Source organism: Danio rerio, chromosome 25 (genome assembly GCF_049306965.1).
Source record: "Danio rerio strain Tuebingen ecotype United States chromosome 25, GRCz12tu, whole genome shotgun sequence".
Classification (NCBI taxonomy): domain Eukaryota; kingdom Metazoa; phylum Chordata; class Actinopteri; order Cypriniformes; family Danionidae; genus Danio; species Danio rerio.
The window spans coordinates 40,075,001-40,095,000 of NC_133200.1; the positions used below are offsets into that span (position 1 = coordinate 40,075,001).

At 46.3% G+C, this 20,000-nt stretch overlaps 2 protein-coding genes across 6 annotated transcripts in view; both read left to right on the top strand.

Annotated features, from left to right (window-relative positions):
- The window catches only part of pamr1b (peptidase domain containing associated with muscle regeneration 1b), a 25,507-nt gene extending 10,314 nt beyond the window's left edge, over positions 1 to 15,193 (top strand). The window contains exons 3-15 of one of the 4 annotated variants that reach the window (XR_012400566.1): positions 2,649 to 2,774; positions 3,119 to 3,233; positions 3,776 to 3,993; positions 5,262 to 5,369; positions 5,888 to 6,058; positions 6,384 to 6,572; positions 7,695 to 8,462; positions 8,821 to 9,006; positions 10,228 to 10,294; positions 10,691 to 10,923; positions 11,283 to 11,602; positions 12,782 to 14,206; positions 15,028 to 15,193. Coding sequence is in view for 2 of the 4 variants with exons in the window: in XM_009298233.4 (XP_009296508.1) it covers positions 2,649 to 2,774; positions 3,119 to 3,233; positions 3,776 to 3,993; positions 5,262 to 5,369; positions 5,888 to 6,058; positions 6,384 to 6,572; positions 7,695 to 8,462; positions 8,821 to 9,006; positions 10,228 to 10,294; positions 10,691 to 10,923; positions 11,283 to 11,602; positions 12,782 to 13,291 (3,011 nt within the window). In the remaining 2 variants the exon portion in view is untranslated. Of the gene's footprint in view, positions 1 to 2,648; positions 2,775 to 3,118; positions 3,234 to 3,775; positions 3,994 to 5,261; positions 5,370 to 5,887; positions 6,059 to 6,383; positions 6,573 to 7,694; positions 8,463 to 8,820; positions 9,007 to 10,227; positions 10,295 to 10,690; positions 10,924 to 11,282; positions 11,603 to 12,781 lie in introns of all 4 variants that reach the window. The other 3 variants (XR_012400567.1, XM_009298233.4, XM_068217598.2) reach the window with 3 other exon arrangements.
- Positions 15,194 to 15,930: 737 nt separating this feature from the next.
- slc1a2b (solute carrier family 1 member 2b) overlaps positions 15,931 to 20,000 on the top strand; it is a 40,273-nt gene continuing 36,203 nt past the window's right edge. The window contains 1 exon segment of one of the 2 annotated variants that reach the window (NM_199979.2): positions 15,931 to 16,188. The gene's annotated coding sequence lies outside the window, so the exon portion shown is untranslated. 2 annotated transcript variants of the gene reach the window in all.

The following is a 20,000-nucleotide window of genomic DNA, read 5'->3' on the forward strand; positions in this document are numbered from 1 at the left end:
TGTGTGTGTGTGTGTGTGTGTGTGTGTGTGTGTGTGACGGCCTTTACAGCATCAGGAAAGTAGACGCTCTGCTCTTAAAGAATGCCTGTACATGCAGGCGGACAGATGTTCGCAGTCCAGCAGCTGCTGTTTACAGTCACCGCTCTTCTGGAGATGTGGATCCAGCCTCTCGCTAGCATCGTCAGTGTCTCGTATTCTCCAGCACAACTGTTTCTCAACGCAGTGTGCTGTGAAAAACAAACGCTCAGAGAAACAGGTCAGCGCTACAGCGGGGGAGAGGAGTGCTGGACATTCCTGAAGGAGCTGCTGGCATGCATCTGAAGCAGATTTTGGGCAAAACCCAAACAATACACACATAAACACTAAACAAAACAAACAGAATCTGAGAAACTAGTAACAGTGGACTGACAGAAGGAGGAAGCACTACTTTAATACTCATATAAAGGCTTCAATGGTGAAAGACGCCTCTCCTGCACTGCTCAGACTTCATCAGACTGAGAGTAAGGATGCTTCTGTGGGTCTGGTCTATCAGATCTGAGCTTTATTCTGTTTTCTCTATTGGATTCGGTTCAGGTGATTGGTTGGGCCATTCTACAGCTTGGTTTTCTTTCTCTGAAAGCATCTGAGAGTCTCCTCGGCTGTGTTTTGGATCATTGTCCTGCTCAGATGGTTTGATCTTCATCCTCCTGCTGATGTAGATGTTGGACTGAAGCGGCTGATCTTTCACGAGTTCACACTTGCAGTCGTTTAAGTATAAGGTGTATTTGGCGTGCTGTCCGGGGGGAGGGCTCTGAGCTCGGGGAGACACCCCAACTCGAGTTATTCCCCTTATCAGGAAACAAAGAGGAGTTGGGATTCAAGCGAAGTATCTAGCCCGGCCCCGGAACGCTTCCCCTGGGAATGTAATGCTTAAGAGGTGAGGTGTCGGGGTGGTGGAGGGATGCTAAAGTCGTGAGATGCTGCAGGTAAGGGTATATATAGGGGTTTGTTCAAGAACTGGATAGGATAATTGTCAAGGACGTATTTGATACTGAAACTTCTACGCGTGAAATCTGTTTACAAGCATCACTCATGTACACTGAGGAAGCGCAGAGGCTTGATGAAGAACTACTGAGAGATTACAGCTGCTGTCTTGGCTTTCCCTGCCTGAATACACCTCGCTTTCTTTATGTGTTCAACACTCATTTCAAGCATCATTTCATTTTATTACACAGACCTTCATTTGTAAGCTAATTAAATTAGTTTTCTTTGCATATCCTGCATGGATTTGTTAGGTTGTTACCAACATCTGGTGAAGATTTCAAGTCAATAACACCTTTAAAAGGATGTCTTCTGAGAAAAATAGTGACTTTGTCCCACACTGTGCATGTTTGTTTGTTTTTCTTCTTCAAAAATAGTTGAAGTTGTTTGAAAAAGTCTTTAATTTCATGATTAAAATAGTATTTAAATAACTTTTCTAATTTAGAAATTTAGTCCATTAGCAGATGCTCTTGTCCAAAGCAACTTCATTTATGTCCTCTTAGTTCTTAGTTTTATCTATATTTAGAAAGAAATAACACCTCCACATTTATACAACAAATATAACCGTCTTGATTTAAAGCACTAAACGTTACAGGTTTCAAAACAGGACAATTTTCAAAGCAGCGACACCCTGTTTCATACATTAAATATATCCTCACTGACTCATTTCTGGCTGATTTGTTGTCTCTCAAGCCTGTGCAGACTTCTTAATAAATTAACACTGCTTTAACTTAATATATAGATTTTCATTCATTCATTCATTTTCTTGTCAGCTTAGTCCTTTTATTAATCCGGGGTCACCACAGCGGAATGAATTGCCAACTTATCCAGCAAGTTTTTACGCAGCGGATGCCCTTCCAGCCACAACCCATCGGACAATTTAGCCAACCCAATTCCCCTATAGCGCATGTGTTTGGACTGTGGGGGAAACCAGAGCACCCGGAGGAAACCCACGCGAAGGCAGGGAGAGCATGCAAACTCCACACAGAAACGCCAACTGAGCCGAGGTTCGAACCAGCGACCTTCTTGCTGTGAGGCAACAGCACTACCTACTGCGCTACTGCGTCGCATATATATATATAGATTTAAAATGCAAAATATCTGAATAACAACAACAAAAACACTAGATATATCTGCTTCTGTGAATATATTTATGGAGAACTGTAGTTATTTATTTACAGTATGTAAGGCAGGTATAATATAAGCAACTCTAATTAAATCACCTATTAATAAACTTCTGTCAGTGGATCAGTCAATTAAACTCTATATTCTACAGGGTTTAGTTTATGTACTTTTTTCAAACATTTGTTTTTATTTCTGTGAATTTTAGGTGCAGTTTAATATGAGTAACTGTGTGAATAATACGTATACTGTTATTTGTTATTTATTTATTAATTTCTAATATTGGTTGGTTTTGTTTCCAGATACTATACTGTATGTGTGTGTGGGTGTTTTTCAGTACTGGGTTGCGGCTGGAAGGGCATCCAATGTGTAAAGCAAATGCTGGAATAGTTGGCGGTTCATTCCGCTGTGGCGACCCCTGATTAATAAGGGACTATGCTGAGGGAAAGTGAACGCTGTTTGTTCTACCCTGTGTTCATGCATTGCGTGTGTTTTGTGGTGCGCAGGCTGCAGCATCTTCGAGAACTGCAAGCGCTGTAATAACGGCACCTGGGCCCCGAGGGACGACTTCTTCCTGAAGGGTCAGTACTGCGCCGAGTGCCGGCCGGGGTGGTCTGGAGGAGACTGCATGAGTGAGTTTAACAACATCTGCAGTGCAGCACCATCATTTCTCAAACCTTCTGATACAAGCAAAACACGTCAAGCTGCTGTCAAACCTGCATTTGTTTACTGGCTGACAGAAACAGCTGATGGAGTATACACTAACCTGCGCATTATTCAGACACACACACACACACACACACACACACACACACACACACACTAAAGGTGATGGAGGTGATTGTAGGATCCACTCAGTCTGCTAGCACAGGCCGGACAGCAGCTTCATATCTGCCCCAGAACGCTCGCATATGAACAGTGTGCAGCTAATGTGTGTTTCACAGTGATTTGACTGAGTGTGTGTGTGTGTGTTGAGCGTGTGGAGGGCTGATCCACAAGCGGCAGGGGCACCTGGTGTTGGAGAGTTACCCGAACAACGCCCGCTGTGAATGGACACTGAGAGTCGACCGACCATACACTATTGACCTCAGGTGAACACACACACACACACACTTAAATAAGCACACATACACAGACTCTCTCTTTCACACACACACACACACACACACACACACACACACACACACACACGTGCACGCACACATTCACACATCCACATAAATTAAAGCACATAAACACACACACACAAAAAACAAAGCCACACATATTTAAACACACATACACATACTTAAACATGTGCACACACAGGCACATGCATATGCACGCACAAACACACACACTCAAATGAAAGCACACATACACAGACTCACAAACACACACACACAGAAGCACTCAGACTTACATACCCACACACATGCACACATACACAGACTCACACGCATACACACACACACAAGCACTCAGACTTACACACACACATATGCACACACACACACACACACAAATGAAAGCACACATACACAGACTCCCAAACACACACTCACACACACAAATAAAAGGACATATTCACTCTCACACACACACACACACACACACACACACTGACTCCCGTGTGTGTGTGTGTGTGTGTCAGGTTCATGATGCTCAGTCTGGAGTTTGACCACAGCTGTCAGTACGACTATGTGGAGGTGAGGGACGGAGACAGCCTGAACTCTCGCCTGATTGGTCGATACTGTGGAAACGAGCGGCCTCCTCCAATCAGGAGCTCTGGGAGTTCCCTGCACCTGCTGTTCGTCTCAGATGGATATAAACACTTCGATGGGTTGTTTGCCATCTTCCAGGAGAGCTCAGGTGAGAGAGTAGAAGTAAAGACCTCATGGTGTTTAGCCTCCTTGTTAGAGTAATTAACTCCCATGCAGAGAGTCGCCGGTTCGATCCCGGCTCAGAGCGGGTTGGGTGGTGTAGGACCGGCAGGGTTACATTAGCAAACAGCTCAATGCATATAAATGGTGAATGGGTGGTTTTATTAGTGCAGAACATGTGTTGCTGTATTACGAGCGGTCTGTAAATCTAATGCTTTAAAGATGTTGCTTAACAAACCACTCAGTCATCTAGACAATACAATTAATAAAAAATACCCCCAAAAAATGATAGAAATAAAAGAAAATCCATGCAAAAATTGTATGTTTAACTTCATTTTAAAGGTGTAAGTGCATGCTTTATCCACTAGATGGCAGCAGCATTCTGAGCAAGTGCACCTCTATGAGTGTTTTAAGGGTTTCTTCTCGGAGCACACCATTAAACCATTCAATAACAGCTTTTAGATGCAGCTGTGAGTTTATTTCAGATTTATTTTTTATATCATTATATATAATTATTATTAAAGATAAAGATCCTGCTTGTAAAGATTATTCTGTATAAGATTACTCAGATCCGTCAAAATTAAAACAGTGTCTGATCTGGAAGCAGTAGCAGCATCTGTAAACATCTTTAAAAGATGTAACTTCAGTGGTCTTACTGGTGTGACTGGTTTCCACTGAAGCTAAGCAGAGTTATGATCCTGGAGTTCCTGGATGGGGGAAACTGTATTTCTGGATGATGTGTTAGTGCGTCCAGCAGGGGGAGCGCCTCTACATCTATATAGCTGTGTATAAAAATAATCTCTGTCCACATGAAAATGTAAAAACACACTGTGATGCATGTTAAACACACACTGAACCAACAGGGGGCGATCAAAGCCTTTTAGGCTGGGTTCACAGTAAACACAGAAATAAGTATTTGTGCATGTAAAATGTGTTCAAGTCAATGCAAACGTGAGAACAGTGGCAGACTAGCGTCCCACAGTGTACGACAGAATTTCTCCTGCTCAAAATCTAGCGTGACCACAGCTTCAGTAGGAGAAATTGGTAATTAAACACAGGTGCATTTGATCAAGGTTGCAGCTGAACTCTGCAGGGAGGCGGATCTCCAGGAACAGGGTCGAGCATCACTGCCCTAGAACATGCTCCTCTGTTGGAGATGCCCTGACCCAGTCATCTATCACAGTTTGACCCTGTCAGAGTGACTCGACCTGCATCATCCAGGCAGTGGTGTAATGCTGTGCGTCTGTGTTTGTGTAGAGTGCATATCCTCTCCGTGTCTGCATGACGGCACCTGTGTGGTGGACTCCTCGCGCTCCTACCACTGCGCCTGCCTGGCCGGGTACACCGGAAAGAGGTGTGAACATGGTGAGAGCCGACTTACTATGACCTCTCTTAAGTCACTTTTTAGACGTTCTAGACTCAGATAGCAGCTTGTTTGTTATTGTTGCTCTGCTTAAAATGGTTTAAAGCGTGTTTATTCACACTTAAGGCTGGGTTATACTTCTATCAAACTCATACTCATTTAAGAAAGAGCGAGGTGGGAACCGGAGAACGTGCAACAATTATGAGGTAAACACAAAACTAAAGTGTCCATCTGGAGCTTCTCTACGGGACCTAAACGCTCATGCCACTAGACTCGCCCCACCCACATGGCTCTCAGCCCCGCCCACACTCATCACCATAACTAACCTGACCAATCAAAGCTCTGGTGCTGTGTAGTTACGTTTACCGAGAGGCCTCTTTTACAAGGCTACACTGGACCTGTCATGTGCAATTGTACACAGAAGTCTGAGTCAGCCTTTGCACTTATACACTGCCCACACTGGGTGCATTTACACCACGCAAATAACCTCTAATACCATCTGCTGTGTGTGATCCGCCAGTGCTGGAGTGCAGAAGGCCTTTGATTCCAGCTCACGGCTCTATGAGGCATCTGGACGAGCGGGTCGGAGGTCATGTTGTGTTCCAGTGTGAACCGGGACACACTTTAAAGGGTTTCCGCATTTCCACCTGTCTGCTGGACGGCTCATGGAGCTCGCCAACTCCACAGTGTGGTAAGCCGGTTTCCAAGCAGTAGCTCATGGGTTCGATTTACAGCAGTGTTTCTCAACCACGTTCCTGGAGGACCACCAGCTCTGCACAATTTCCACGTCCCCTTAACCAAACACTCCTGATTCAGATCATCAGCTCATTAGCGGAGACTGAAAGCACTACCTGAAGTGGGTGTGACAGACAACGGAGACATCCAAGACATGCAGTGCTAGTGGTCCTTCAGGAACGTGGCTGAGTTTAAGTAACTGTAAACCTTTAATGCAATGCAATCTGTGTGTTGAGTATGCATACAGTAATGACTGAAGCACGGTTGTGTCTCTTCACCAGTGCCTTTCCAAAACTGCGGCATTCCTCCAAAGCCAGAGAACGGAGACCACTTCCTGGTTTATGGACCAAACGATGTGCTTATTGCTATACAGTATTTCTGCTATAAGCAGTATAAGCTGAAGGGAGCCCCTCAGAGAACTTGCCTGGGAAACAACACCTGGAGCGGGACGGCACCAACCTGCATCACAGGTACTCGAGAAAGGTCTGGCTGGTGGAATAGACCTGCTGTATTTGTACTTGTTTATTAAGCCACCAGGGTCGTTGCAGGAATCAATCTTGACCTCTTGACTCATTGATTACACAATAAGAATCTGCTCAGGATACGGGCCGGATCCAAGATTATGTAGATAAGGAAAGACAGACGAACATAAACAGAGATGCCGTTGAAATTACTGTGTCTTTTGGGAAGTGTTCCCGGCTCCGGTTGCCCTGATTAATGCAGTCTAACTATCCTTTAGAGGATTTCAAAGTTCTGTGTTCATGTGTATGCTAATGCAAAGAGATGTGTGTTTAGTCTAGATTTACACTGACAGAGTGTGTCTGCCTCCTAAAACTGTGCTAGAAAGGCTGTTCCAGAGTTTAGGCCCCAGATATGAGAAGAAAATACAGCCTACAGTTGATATTTCCATATCTTAGGAATAATCAATGCAAGGTTTCCAATGCATTGTACATTTAATCGATGTACCAGTCCCTTGTGGTGAAGAAGGAGCTGAGCCAAAAGGCAAGGCTTTGTGTGCTGTCCCCTATGGTCATGAGCTTTGGGTCATGACCAAAACGACTAGATCTCGGATACAATCGGCCAAAATGAGTTTCCTTCAAAGGGTGGTAGAACGCACACTTATAGGTAGGGTTTCAGATCATGATGATTCGGGAGAAGCTTGGAGTAGAGTCGCTGCTCCTCCACATCGTGAGAAGTCAGCTGAGGTGGCTCGGGCATCTGTTTCGGATGACTTCTGGACGCCTACCTAGGGAGGTGTTCCAAGTATGTCCCATCAGGAGGAGGCCTCGGGGAAGACCCAGGACACGCTGGAGGGACTATGTCTCTCGGCTAGCCTGGGAACACCTCGGGATCCCCCTGGAGGAGCTGGAGGAAGTCTCTGGGGAGAGGGAAGTCTGTGGTTCTCTCCTAAGACTGCTGCCCCCGCAACTCGGCCCCAGAAAGGCGGCAGAAAATGAATGAATGAATGTACATTAAATCATAATTGTCACTTTTCATTGACATATATATGGTAGGTCTGGTTATTTTGGTTCTCCAGTGGTACCTTTTGTGCATAGTGAAGTGTTTTAAACATGAATGTGTTGTGTTTTCAGAGCCGGATGTGATTCCTACAGCAGATCATGAGCAAGACAAAGGCAAAGTCAAACCCTCTGGAGCAGACGATGTGGGCGATGCCAAGAACAAAACCTCACAGGAAGAAGAAAACGAGTCCAAACCAGATAAAGATATCAAAGCACAGAAGCCCACCGCAGGAAAGGGCTACGATCTAGTGTTGGGAAAAGACGTGGAGAAAGAAATCGTCAGTATATTTGTGAAAGAAAAGCCTAAAGCTGAATATAAGGAGAGCGACAGCAGCATCAACACCATTGAAAAGAAAGATCCTGGAGAGGATAAAGACACTCTTAAAGTCCTCGGTAAAGATGAACATCTCCACATCGAAGAGAAAGTCGTAACTCCAAGCAGAGATGTGGAATTAGTAGATATTGTGTTGATAGACAATCAGATGGAGAACAAAACCACAGATGATAACACAGGGAGAGAATATACAATATCCAGACTGAATGAAGACAGGAAAGAAAACCTTCTCAATGAAGTAGACGTCACACAGCAAGAGAATAACACTGGATTCTTCGACAGCAATGACATCGATGAAAATGCAGACACGCCGCGGCTGAAGCAAACTGAAGAACCTCCATCACCCACTGCTGTTCACTACAGCACAGAAACCACAACCACAGCCAGCAGAAGCACAGCGAGAGCCGCGGTTAAACCTGCTCTTCAGGAGGATCCACAACATGTAGAGACAGCAGATGTACAGCAAGAACCCACAGCAGAGTCTCCGCCAACCGCACAGAATGAAGGTGACTCTCAGGAACTCCTCCACACTCAGACACGCTCAGCTTCTCCTCTCACAGCATGTGGGCTACAAGCAAACACCTTCATATGTGTGCAAAACAGAATTAAGCGAAGCGTAGAATCTCACTATATTCCCACTGCCTGCCTCCTGTTCAGAAACTGCACTGCTAATAACCAGAGCTTTGGGTTGGAGTGTCTGACCGGATCCTCCCAAACACACTCGTATGCAGAGAGTTCACACTGCACCATTTACATCATCTGTAGCATTCAACTGCTGATATGTTGACATAACACCTCACACAATTCTGTTTAAAGTGATTATGATTATTATGTCTTCATGATGTGAACTCTGGTGTCTCTCAGCAGGTGAAGTGACTCCGTGTCCTCCACCGCCTCCGCTGTATCACGGTTTCTCTGAGCGAGTGTCTGGTGTGCGTCCTGAAACTCTGCGCTTCTTCTGTAATCAGTCGTACGCTCTGGTCGGCAGCGACCGCAGAACCTGTCAGGCTGACGGCAGCTGGTCTGGAGCTCAACCCGTCTGCATTAGAGGTACTGTTCATTCCCTGAGCTCTGGGTTTACTGCAGTAATCAATCTGAACCTTTGTTTATATTTGACTGCAGACAATATGATGTCTGGCCAACTTCATTTCATTTGTAAATATGCATCCTTCAGACATGCAACACATTCCTAATAAGTTGGGACAGGTGAAAATAATGATGGTGTACAAATAATAACAGGTGATGGTGATGATGATCTGCTACAAAAGCAGCATCAGGAAAGCTCTAGTCCTTCAGGAGCAGAGATGGGTCGAGGATCACCAGTTTGAGGAGTGAAGTGTGTGAACACAATGCTCCTCAGAGGAAGAGAGGAAGACATGTGGATATTTCACCTTCAACAGTGCAGAACATCATTAAAGATTGAAGGAATCTGGAGGAGTTTCAGTGCATAAAGGACAAGAGCGCAAGCCTGAGCTGAACAACCGTGACCTCCGACCCCTCAGGGGGCGCTGCATCAAGAGTCCTGGTTCATCTATAAGCAGATCAGCACATGGGCTCAGCACTACTGCGCTAAACCTGTGACAAGCACCACAATACAGAGTCACATCCACAAACACCAGTCACAACTGCACTGTGCCAAGAGGAAGCCCTATGTTAACAGTGTCCAGAAGTGCTGCTGTGGGCTCTGGGCATCTGGGATGGAGCATCACACAGTGGAGACAGTGGTGCTCAGATGAAGCAGTGTTTCAGGTGTTTCTGGGAGAAATGGACGCCAGGCCAAAGAAGAAGAGGATCATCCAGACTGACACCAGCAACAAGTCCAGAAGCCCGGCTCTGTCATGGTCTGGGGTTGTGTCGGTGCTCTTGGTGAAGGTGACCTGCTCTTCTGTGATGCTCCAGTAATGCTGAACAGCACAGAGAGATTCTGGAGCTCAATATGCTGCCTTCTGCTCCAGAGACGCCCTGCAGAGTCCAACATGACCATGCAGAACCACATTCAGCTCACATTACAGAGTCCTGCTGCCGAGGAGGAGGAGACACGGACTGGACTGGCCTGCCTGCAGTCCCGACCTGTCTCCAATAGAGAACGTGTGGCATTTTGAAGCACAGAATGCGACATTTAAGAGCCCGTACTGTTGCCCACCTTAAGACTTGTTTGCAGGAGGAGTGTGGCAGAACTACAGCTGAAACACCTCAGTATGACTGGTCTCTGAATAAACACAGTACTGACATCAGCTGTTGTGGCCTGACCTGTGTTGTTGTATTTTCCAGCTTGTCGAGAGCCGAAAGTCTCTGTTCTGGTCAGACAGAAAGTTCTTCCTCCTCACGTCCCGTCCAGGTGAAAACACACACACTTCTGTTCCTGTCACTCCATTTCTGAGTGTTATCAGCTTCTTTATACACTGCAAACATAGAAATAGAAGAAGTTGCTTGCAGAGATTTCATCAAATAAGGAACTTTTAAGAACAAATAAGTAGTTTTGAGTCTGCTGTTATAATGATGCATAGCTGTCTGTAGCTCCGCCCTCTTCTCGTTCTCATTTGCATTTAAAGCGACAGTCACCAAAACACCACAGTTAGGATCAAAGCCTGAAAGGGTCAGCTTCAGAGAGCTGGAGAACATGATCTGTGTGCTGCTCTCAGCTTCACTAGACATCTTCACTAGATTGTACATCTCGTTAAATGATGCAGAATAGCTCTCCTCCAAATCAGTGTGTTCTGTCTGTGTTTTCCAGGAAGACTCCAGTGCACAAGTTTTACTCTTCCTCCGTGTCGACTGTCTTCCTGAAGGATGTGCGTGCGACGCAGAGCCCGCTGAGTTTACCCACGCTCCCGCAGGGTTTCCACCATCTGTACACACACATCGAGTACGAGTGCGCGTCTCAGTATTACCAGCACTCGGGCAGCTCCCGCAGAACCTGCCTAAAGATGGGCAAGTGGAGCGGACGCCACGTCTCCTGCTCTCCAGGTGAGGGCGCCACTGAGACCAGCATCATTAAAACACATGCAGAGATCCACAACACACACACACAACCTAACCCTCCACATCACCGCATTGTGAGTGCACATATTTGGATGTATGATGCACAATATTTACAACCGTGCCTTCATCAGCATGATTGTGGAATGCATTATTAGTTGTAAAATGCTCAGCAAGAAGTTTTTTTTGCAATGTGAGAATTTGCGACACGTTTGCGGTCCAACTGAGTTTGCTGGTGTTTTTTGTAATTGCATGTGTTTCTCAAATCGCTCTAAGCTTTATAGTTTTCCTCTTGTCTACATGTGTGTGTGTGTGTGTGTGTGTGTGTGTGTGTGTGTGTGTGTCAGTGTGTGGGAAGCTATCGTCCTTCGACCCTCAGAAACCGGAGCAGACGCAGTGGCCTTGGCTAGCCTCCATCTACAGACGTCCAGCAGGGAAGCTGAAGCTGAAGAGCGGGAAGGAGGATCAGGCGGAGGATCAGGCGGAGGACGGGTGGCAGCTGGTCTGCAGTGGAGCTCTGGTCAACCAGCGCAGTGTGGTGGTCGCTGCTCACTGCGTCACGGAACTGGGGAAAACACACCCGCTGGACCCACACACACTCAGAGTCACGCTGGGGAAACACTACCGCAGCGAGCGCAGACACACTAAAGGCCTGCAGACTGTACGGGTCAGTGCACTAATGCTCCAGCTGTACGACACTGCATTTGTGTCTTGCTTCTAGTCCAGATATCTAAAAAGTCTGAAATCAAGACGTGTTTTCTAGACGAGCAACAAACATTCCCTCATCTTAAGAAATAATGAGCTGGTTTATGCTGTAGACTGTGGGAAAATATCAACCCAGGCTCATTCTGAAAATGTAGTCCCGTGGACGTTTCTGGAGTCTGTGAAATACATCCGGGAGGTGTGTATTTGTGTAGTTTTTGTTTTCGCGAATTCGCCAGACGCCACTTTGTGTGCTCTCGCGAGCGCTGTTCGCGCCTGCGCTGTTCTCGTGTAAACCCACCGGAGGCCGCTGTTGAGTGACCGTCTGTCTGACTGACTGAATGATTGACTGGGCGACCGGCCAATCGACTGACACACCCTCCTCCTCCTTCCCTAAACCCAACCAGTTTTACAGATTGACCCACCAACAATTTACAAAAGCCGTCCAGTAAAAGAAAAGCCCTCGTCTGATTTTGACCGCGTTTTCGGATTTCACCACATTCTCGCCCTGTAAAGAACTCGTTCACTTTGTTTTTTGAATTCTGTTTTTGACTTACTTGATTTCTGAAAACTCGAACCCGGTCGTCATCGTCATTGTGGTCAGCTCTGCGTCTCAACTCCGCTGACGTACACGACGAGCTACCTGTACGAACTGGTTGCGGCGGGAAAGCCCTGCACACGGAGGTAAGCGGTCAGCCAGTAAGCACGAAAAGGAACGGCGTCACACCGCCCCCTAGTGTTCGCTTATCAATTTAAATGCAGCCATACGTACCTCCAGCTACATAAATCGCGGTCTCCAGAAACGTAAGCGGGACCACGTTTTCAAAATGAGCCTGGGTTGGAAAATATATACAGTAGCTTAAAGGGGCTAATAATATTGACCTTAAAATAGTGTCTAAAAATGAAAAAACTGCTTTTATTCTAGCCAAAATAAAACAAATAAGACTTTCTCCAGAAGAACAAACATTATCAGACACACTGTGAACATTTCCTGAATCTGTTCAACATCATTTGGGGAATATTTAAACGAGAAAAAAGATTGAAAGGGGGGCGAATAAGTCTGACGTCAACTGTATATTGCCTACATCTCTAAAACAGCACTGACTGTACACCCCGAGCGTGAACACTGTGCTCTTCCCTTTAGGTTTCCTCCATCGCTCTGCATCCGACCTTCGACCCTCTGGTCCTGGACTCAGACGTTGCGGTGCTGAAGCTGCTGGATAAGGCTCGTATCGGAGAGCACGTGGTGCCGGTGTGCCTGCCGGACCCTCAGCTGACTGCAGACCAGGGTTTGGTGACCGGCTGGTCTCTGGAACCAGATCCCGCGGATGCAGACGGGGAGCGGGCGCGGGTGGGTCACGTGTTGATGGGGGATACGGTGCAGTGTGAGCAGCAGTACGCCAGCCACGGCCTGCCCATCAGTGTGTCTGAAAACATGCTGTGCGGACGGCAAGCGGAGCGCTCCAACATCTGCCCTGCCGACACCGGGGGGATCCTGCTGTCCCCGGCCGGCTCCGCACACACCCCGCAGCACTGGACGCTCCTCGGGCTGGTCAGCTTCGGGTTCGAGTCTTCAGTCTGCAGCTCAGAGCTCTACACCGTCTACACACACATTGCCAACTTCGTCAGCTTCATAGAGGCCAACATGACATGAAGAGCAGCCGTACTGACACGGTCCAAATCAAAATGATCCTGAAAATACATGTAGGAGAATAACTCAACTGTATATAGACTCAAACACACTGGACGGTGCAGTGCACGGATGATAATCCCTAAATAATACAAAGGAAATAATCCAGACAGGAGATGAACGAGCAGCACTTTCTGTGAGCTGGACATCAGTTTCTCAGGTTTTATAAAATGAGGCACTTCTAATCTGTAAATGTACAGAAGCTGTACTGTTGTATTTACCATTGTTAGTGTTATCTAAAGGTGTATATATTTACAGTATTATATGTATATTAACATGTATATTCAGCGGGGCAATAGGAATCTCAACTCGTGGACTGCAGAGACATTCGGTGCATTCCAAACGGGATATATCACCCTCTGAAGGGCACTTCAGAGTGAACACAGTCACGTCCACCATGTTGAAGTGTCCTTCAGGATGAATGATACCCTTCAGTTCCCTGTGATCCTTTGCACAGGAAATTGTTTTGGTGTCACACACTGTTACATTTAGAAGATCTCATCCCTATTCCCTAATCCTGTCAAAGCAGGTCACTACACCTTCCAAAGGGGTTAGGACAGGGTTCACCAATCTCGATCCTGGAGGGCCGGTGTCCCTGCAGGGTTTAGCTCCAACTTGCCTCAACACACCTGTCTGGGTGTTTCAAGTATACCTAGTAATACCTTGATTATCTTGTTCAGGTGTGTTTGATTAGGGTTGAATCTAAACTCTGCAGGACACCGGCGCTCCAGGAACAAGTTTTTTGACCCCTGGGTTAGAGAATAGGGAGGAGCCCTTCCATTTGAAACACAGTGCTTGAGACCAAACCTCTTTCCAAACGGAACGCAAGATAAAAACTGAAGGTAAAATTATAAATAGTATAAATTAAAACTTAAACGGGTGGCGCAGTGGTTAGCACTGTTACCTCACAGCAAGAAGGTCCCAGGTTCAAGCCTTGGCTAGGTCAGTTAGCGTTTCTGTGTGGAGTTTGCATGTTCTCCACTAAATTGGCTTTAGTGTATGAGTGTGTGTGAACTAGTGTGTATGGGTGATTCCCAGTGATGGGTTACAGCTGGAGGGTGATCCGCTGTGTAAAGCATATGCTGGAATAGTTGGCGTGGACACACTATAATCCAAACAGCTTGGCACTGTGAAGACACTGTCATTTAAATGGCATCTATGTCTGTCTCCAGACCACATAATCTTGGACCCGGCCCGTATCCAGAGCAGGCGGTGGTTATGATGATCGATTAGTCAGTTTTAATCATCTACACCAGCATCCTACACTCCTCTCCTGCCTGCCTGAACTGCTGGAATGGTTCACAATATGAAGTATCGTCATGTCTTCTCTCTACTCTCTGTACTTCACCCATGCTGACACAATCTACACAGTCAGAAAGCAGGAAAGAGTGCAGAAGAGTTCAGCTCAATGTCTGACTGTTGATTCCAAGATCTGTTGTGTTTAAGATTCAGTCATTCACTCTCCTTCGGCTTAGTCCCTTTATTCATGAGGGGTCGCCACAGTGGAATGAACCGCCAACTATTCCAGCATGTGTTTCAAACACAGCGGATGCCCTTCCAGCTGTAACCCATCACTGGGAAACACCCATACACACTCAATCACACTCATACATTCCCCTATAGCGCATGTGTTTGGACTGTGATGGAGCACCTGGAGGAAACCCACACCAACACAGGGAGAACATGCAAACTCCACACAGAAACACCGACTGACCCAGCCGAGACTCAAACCAGAGACCTTCTTGGTGTGAGGCCACAGTGCTATCGTGACGCCGCAGTTTCAGTCCAGTTTCTTTAGTTCTGTGTTCATAACATCAATAAATTGTGATGCAGAATTACATTAAAAATGACCAAAGTAAACTGGAATGACATCCGCTTTATAATCTCATCAACACACCAACATATAGAACAAAACCAATTTAATAAATCACAGAAGGGAATAAATGATACTTAAATGACTGAAGAGCAAAAACAAAAGCGCAGCATGACACAGTCGTGAAGAAGTGAAAGTGTTGTGAGGAGCTTAATATAATCTGAGAGCTTAGAGTTGTGTTCGTGATCCTCTTTTCTTCTGCTGAAGCTTTACATTACAGCCATAAAGAAGAGCTCATGACCTCAGAACACAGCCGAGAGATGATGGAGCAGAGGATGAGCAGTGTTCCTCCCCACAGCCCACTGTAGAGGAGTGCAGAACAGCTAGAGTGTGAACAGATGACAGCGTTTCCCATTCCCTTCATTGATTTGGGGGTTTAATAGATTCTGTTTAATGGTTTAATCCGTGTGGTGTGTGTGTGTGTGTGTGTGTGTGTGTGTGTGTGTGTGTGTGTGCGTCAGATCAAGACTGCAGAAGTCAGGTTATAGTACTAGTGTAACTGCATCAAGTGACTCCCAGTACACCTGTGTGCCTCACATTGCTTTCTTCTTATGTAAAATACCCCCCCCCCCCACACCTCCACCACTACCACACACACACACACACACACACACACACACACGCACGCTTTTGAATACATGGTTAGTAGGGACTCTGTATATTTGTGTGTGCGCGCGCGCATGTGTGTGTATCCTCCAGCTGAAGGTGGAGACCGGAGGAGGACCGGCTCGCAGTGAGGCGGAGCAGCGGGAGTGTAAACACACACACACTCACACACACGCGCACACACACATCAGGGTCCCCGAGCTGCTCTGCTTCAGTCTGCCGGTTCATGAGCTCCGAACAGCGGATTACCCGAGCACTCCTCCAGCCTCCTCCGCGCGCGACACCCGAGCACAGCGCGTGACACGACAACAAGAAGAAGAAGACAACACACACACACACGCTCATTCACCTGCTGAACACACACACACGGCCAGCCTGACAGGTGAGTCTCATCCGCGCGCGCCTGTTTGTCTGTAACACTGTGATCTGGTGTGTGTTGTGTATGCGTGATGATGATGATGATGAAGACTGTTTAATTGATCTGCTGATTGACCTGTCTCTGATGAAGCTTCAGGAAGTCTTGCAGTAGATGTGAGAGCGGAACAGGCTCATGGAGACTCTCGGTGGCTCCTGTGGAATCTCTTTGTTCAGTTTTATTGATCAATCATGCTGTGTGTGTGTGTGTGTGTATGTGTGTGTGTGCGTGTGTGTGTGTGTGTGTGTGTGTGTGTGCAGAGCTGCTTGACTAATGTGTGATTGTACGAGTCTTCATGCAGATAATCCATTATCTTCATCCTGCTGGACTTCAAAAGCCTCATGAGTGACAAAACAGACTGTCTGTTCATTGTGTTGAGGGACCCGTGTGTGTGTGTGTGTGTGTGTGTGTGTGTGTGTGTGTGTGTCTGTGTGAAGATGCGGTATGGGCACACATGTGTTCCTGCAGTAATATTGAATAAATGAAAGCTCTTTTCGCTCAAACATTATTATCATCATGAGGTGTTTGATCTCTGTAGTGTGTCAGTTTGGGTTCAGCAATGGAAGAGTTCATGAACACTGAAGCGCTGAGGAGGAGGAGGAGGAGGATGAGGAGGAGGAGGATGATGATGAGGATGAGGTTTCTGGAATTTTGAGAATATTGTCAATTGTGCGTTAACTCATTCTGCAGGTTGACAGTAATAAGGTGTGTGTGTGTGTGTGTGTTTGGTCATGAGTGAATGTGTGCATAAGTGTGTGTGCATAAGTGTGTGAATGTGTATGCATGAATGTATGTGTGTTTGTGTGCATGAATGTGTGTGTGTGTGTGTGTGTGTGTGTGTGTGTGCATGAATGTGTGTGTGTGTGTGTGTGTGTGTTTGTGTGCATGAATGTGTGTGTGTGTGTGTGTTTGTGTGTGTTTGTGCGCATGAATGTATGTGTGTGTGTGTGCATGAATGTGTGTGTGTGTATGTATGTGGATACATGCATGTACATGTGTGCATATATGCATGTGTGTGTGCGCATAAATGCATCTGTGTTTGTGTCCATGAATGTGTGCATGTGTGTGTTTGTGTTTGTGTGTGCCCATGAATGTATGTGTGTGTTTGTGTGCATGAATGTATGTGTTTGTGTGTGCGCATGAATGTGTGTTTGTGTGTGCATCAATGTGTGTGTGTGTGCGTGCTAAGTTTGTGTGTATGTGGATACATGCATGTATATGTGTGTATACATGCATGTGTGTGTGCGCATAAATGTATGTGTGTTTGTGTCCATGAATATGTGCACGTGTGTGTTTGTGTGTGCACATGAATGTGTGTTTGTGTGAATGAATGTGTGTGTGTGTGTGTGTGTGTATGTGCATGAATGTATGTGTTTGTGTGTGTGTGTGCATAAATGTATGTGTGTGTTTGCGTGTGCCTAAGAGTGTGTGTGCATGCATGCATGCATGCATGTGTGTGCATAAGTGTGTTTGTACATGTATATGTATGTGTGTGTGTGTGCATTAACATGTATGTGTGTATATGCGTGTCAATTTGTGTGTGTGTGTGTGTGTGTGTGTGCGTCTGCATGAATGCATGTGTGTACATGTGTCTGTATATGTCCAGTTGTGTGTTAGTGTGTGTGTGTACATATGTGTGCATTAGTGTATGTCTATTTGTGCTTGAGTGTGTGTGTGTGTGTGTGTGTGTGTATGTGTGTGTGCATAAGTGTCTTTGTACATGTATGGTTATGTGTATGTATGTGTGTGTCCATTTGTGTGTGCATTAGTGTGTGTGTGTGTGTGTGTACATGTATGTTCATGTGCATGTCCTCCCCCACCAGCGCGGGGTCAGAGGTCAGCGGGGGCAGGTGTGATGTGCTGAGATGGGGGGGGGGGTGTTTATAAGTCAGGATCAATGTACAGCTCATCCAGGGGGAATCCAGTGTGTGTGTGTGTGTGTGCGCTTCAGAGTATCTCACGCAATCCACAGCATCATTCACTCAAGAATGTGGGAATTACACTGAGGTTGAGTGTGTGTGTGTGTGTGGGATCCGTGTTTTGGGACACTATCAGCATTCGTAACACATCTCCGTGCGTGCTCTCACACAGGTCCAGTGAGGAGGAAGAAATGAGCCTAATTAAAGTGAAAAGCAGGATGCTGAAGCGCCAGGATAAATGGTGTGAGAGAGCTTAAGGGGCGATGCGAGAGAAAAGATGAGGGAAGAAAGGCTGCCAGACAAACAGATCTGTGTGTGTGTGTGAGAGTGTGTGTGTGAGAGTGTGTGTGTGTGAGTAAAATCCTCCTGGGAAACACGCCTGCGCTGCCAAAGCGGCGTCCAGCTCCTTTCTGTTTGCTCTTCATCACTCTCCTCCTCCTCTCTCTCTCTCGCTGTGTGACTTCAGATTCATGTGCTGATGAGCTGCCAAAGGTGGAGCGCGGCTCTTTTAGCTGTCGGATCTCCATCTCAGAGGTGCTAAAATCAGGATTTCCCATCGCCCTGAATCAATGAGGCTGTGTTCACTGGAGAAATCCCACATCCACAGTCATTTACATGCAGAAAACAGACACACAGCGCTCGGGGGGACAGTTAGAGAGGAACTATAGGAGGATCAGCGGCTCCAGTGATGTTAGTTTGAGGAGTGCGTCCAGCACAGTTATCTGATATAGTCATGACGAAACCCTTCAGCTTTCAGTGCTTTGAGGGAAATGTGGTGTATTCTGACCATAAGAGGTTACTGTGGCTCACACTAAGCATCTTGGAGTTATTTTTAGGCTAAATCTCAATATAAACAACTGTTTTACTAGAAAAATGTATTGTGGAATTGGAGATGTCTGTAGATCTGCCGCATCAGACTGAGGAATGAGTTTGTTTCCACATCTAGGCTGACTGCTGGGTTATGCATTGCATTGGCAATGGTATGAACCGTTATAGGGGTGCTCAAATATGTATTTATATTATATTCATCCATTTTCTTCAGCTTAGTCCCTTTATTAATCAGGAGTTACCACAGTGGAATGAACCGCCAACTATTCCAGCATATGTTTTACACACCAGATGCCCTTCCAGCTGCAACCCATCTCTGGGAAACACCCATACACACTCATTCACACTCTTACACTACGGCCAGTGTAGTTGATCAGTTCCCCTATAGCGCATGTGTTTGGACTGTGGGGGAAACCGGAGCACCCGGAGGAAACCCACACCAACACGGGGAGAACATGCAAACTCCACACAGAAACACCCACTGACCCAGCCGAGACTCCAACCAGAGACCTTCCTGCTGTGAGGCGATGGTGCTACCCTGTTTATGGTATAGTCATTCATTTTCTTTTTGGATTGGTCCCTTTATTAATCCACGGTGGAATGAACCGCCGACTATTTCAGCATATGTTTTACATAGCAAATACCCTTCCAGCTGCAACCCACTACTAGGAAACACCCATACAAACCGGAGCACCCGGAGGAAACCCACGACATCATGGGGAGAACATGCAAACTCCACATAGTAACACCAACTGACCCAGCTGAGGCTCGAACCAGAGACCTTCTTGCTGTTAGTCAATCGTGCTACCCACTGCGCCACTGTGACGCGCCTATTTATGTTATATTTTCTTTCTTTATTAATCAGGGGTCGCCACAGTGGAATGAACCGCCAACTATTCAAGCATATGTTTTACACATGCAGTGCATGCCCTTCCAGCTGCAACCCAGTACTGGGAAACACCCATACTAGACCCGGAGGAAATTCACACCAACGTGGGGAGAACATGCAAACTCCACACAGAAACACCAACT